Genomic DNA, 2,382 nt, shown 5'->3' on the forward strand with positions numbered 1-2,382 from the left:
GGCTTCCGATCGCAACGAGGGGCTGTACGAGCGAAAGGACGCCCTTTCCCCGCGCTGCGATCCCCCGTTTCGTGCTGCTCTCTGCCCCCGCCTTCCCCAGGGGCTGAGCGCAGCGCTGTGGGCCCGGGGCACCGCACCGCACCGCTCCGAGCGCCGAGGTGCGGCCAGCCCTCCTGTGCGGCCGTGGCACTTCACAAACTTGAACTGAATTAACAGTTAGACTGCCATGTTCGAAATCTAGTGCATAAATTTAATGGCTCATTCTAGTATTTATTATTCAACCTTTTGACATTTATTTGCAGCAGTTGAATTGAGGTACTGGTGCATTATTAGCATTCAAACAGTAAAGTGTTCCAGCTCTACCGGCGTAACTGAGTTAAGTTGAGTCTTTGCCTGAAGTACTCTGTGGAATGTAACAAAAAACACCCAAACGTAACAGGGAAAAAAAAAAAAAAAAAAAGGAAAAGAAAAGAAAAACAACAACAACAAAAAAAGATCCAAACAAACCAAACCAAAACCACTGTTGGAACAAGGGAAGAAAATGGTAATCCGGGTTCTGTCTTCACAAACGACACGACGGATCCCAGCAGCGAGCGCTGCGCGGCGTTAAGGGCCGCACGAACCTTCCTGCCGAGCTCACGCAGCGCACAGCCCGAGAGGTGGTTCCAGCAAATATTTTCCAAAGTATTTTATTAATTAAATTTCCTGAATTTGTGGCTAGGTGGGAGAGGTATTGCAGAGCCGCCCAGCTGCCATTTCCACACGGGATGGGCCCTGTGAGGTGCTTGCGAGTCCTTAGTGGTGCTTAAGGAGTAAGCTGGCAACAAATCCCCGTCATGGCCAATAATTAGCGACGGTGGACAGGGAAAATTTGCCATGAAATTAAACGGCCTTTTCACCGCTGATGCTACATTGCCGGCTACCCTCCTGCGCCTATTGTTGGCCGTGAGATCGTCCAGTGTTCCTTCGGGCTCGGCTTTACCTGCGGGCCGCGGGCTCCGCGCCGATTTCAGATTTGGTTTCAGCGGAGGAGGCTGCAGCGCGGGCCGCTTGCCCAGAACCAGCGTCCTGTAGTTCTTTCTTACCCTCGCTCCAAATTTATACTCCCCATCCTCAGGTTTTGGAGTACCTAAAGTGCATGAGAGGCCCTGACTCTGAGTCAGCGGGGGGAAGGAAGTGGTTTCTTTCTCAGTGCATGCAGAATCCTCCCTGGCCGTTCCTAAAGCGTCCTGCTCGCTGCCCTCCGTCACGCCGCGACGCTCCTCCTCGGGATGATTGCACTCACACCGCAGCTCCTGAGGCGGAGGGTCGGGCCCGTCCTCACCGCTCGCCTCCTCCTCGGTTTTGATGCGGACGCGGTGCGGGAAGGGCAGCGCCTCGACCCCCGGCTCAGCGCTCCGCGGCTCCGCGGCCCCCGGAGAGGCGGCGTCCTCCGCGGGGTCGGTCCGTAACGAGGGCAAATCCGTGGCAAATTCAATACAATGAGGGATTTGGGAATCTTTTTCGGAATTCGCAGCCGCTGATGAAGAATCATTATTTAAGATCCTAGCAGCTATTGTATTGTTATCTGCACAGTGTGTAGTAGTTGCTGGAAGGCATTTCCTTGCCTCTCTGAGTATTCTTTGTTGTGGAAATGCATTGTTTGTCTTTGGGCTAGGTGAAGAGGCCCCCTTTGCAACGCAGTTAATTGTTAGGTCAGTACTCTTGGCGTTATTGGGAAATTCAGAGTGTGGGAATGTGATCTCGGCCGCCCTCCGCTCCCTTATCTCTGCGAAGCAGCTCCCAGGGCCGCCGGGGCAGCGCAGCGCTGGGCCCCAGCCGGGCCGGCCCCACTCCTCGGGCAGCTCCGGCTTCACGCAGCCCGCGGCGCGGCGGAGGGCGGGTGGCCCGCCGGGATCCGTCGGGGCCGGGGCCGGGGGCCGGGGGGCGGCGGCGGCGGCCAGATGGTACAAGAAGTTGGCGTGCACCACGGCGGGCGGGCTGCAGAAGCTGGTGCGCCTGAAGCGGATGCTCTGCACCGAGACCTGGCTGGAGACCGAGCTGGAGTCGGAGTCCGAGGTGCTGTCCTCCTCCTCCTCCTCCTCTTCCTCCTCCTCCTCCTCCTCCTCCTCTTCCTCCTCCTCCTCCGAGCTGCCCTCGCTGGAGTCCGAGCCGCCGCTGCCCTCCTCGTCCTCCTCCTCCTCGTCCTCCTCCTCCGAGCTGCCCTCGCTGGAGCTGGAAGGGCTGGAGCCGCAGTCCGAGTCGTGCGCGGCGCGGCCGGAGCAGCAGCTGGACTCCGAGTCGCTGCTGCCGCTCTCGGCGAAGGCGGGCGAAGGCGGCGGCCCGAAGCCGCGCGGCAGCGGCAAAGGCAGCCGCGGGGCGCCGCGGGATCGGCAGGGCCGC

At 59.1% G+C, this 2,382-nt stretch overlaps 1 protein-coding gene across 1 annotated transcript; it reads right to left on the reverse strand.

Annotated features, from left to right (window-relative positions):
* Nucleotides 1-229: 229 nt before the first annotated feature.
* SKIDA1 (SKI/DACH domain containing 1) lies at nt 230-2,345 on the reverse strand (the record flags this gene model as incomplete). Its single annotated transcript, XM_042893273.1, has 1 exon — nt 230-2,345. A coding segment is annotated over one exon (1,653 nt), but the record flags the coding sequence as incomplete, so codon positions are not given.
* Between the last annotated feature and the right edge of the window lie 37 nt (nt 2,346-2,382).

Source organism: Lagopus leucura, unplaced genomic scaffold (assembly GCF_019238085.1).
Source record: "Lagopus leucura isolate 7727_CA_CO unplaced genomic scaffold, USGS_WTPT01 33189-0_obj-0_obj, whole genome shotgun sequence".
Lineage (NCBI taxonomy): Eukaryota > Metazoa > Chordata > Aves > Galliformes > Phasianidae > Lagopus > Lagopus leucura.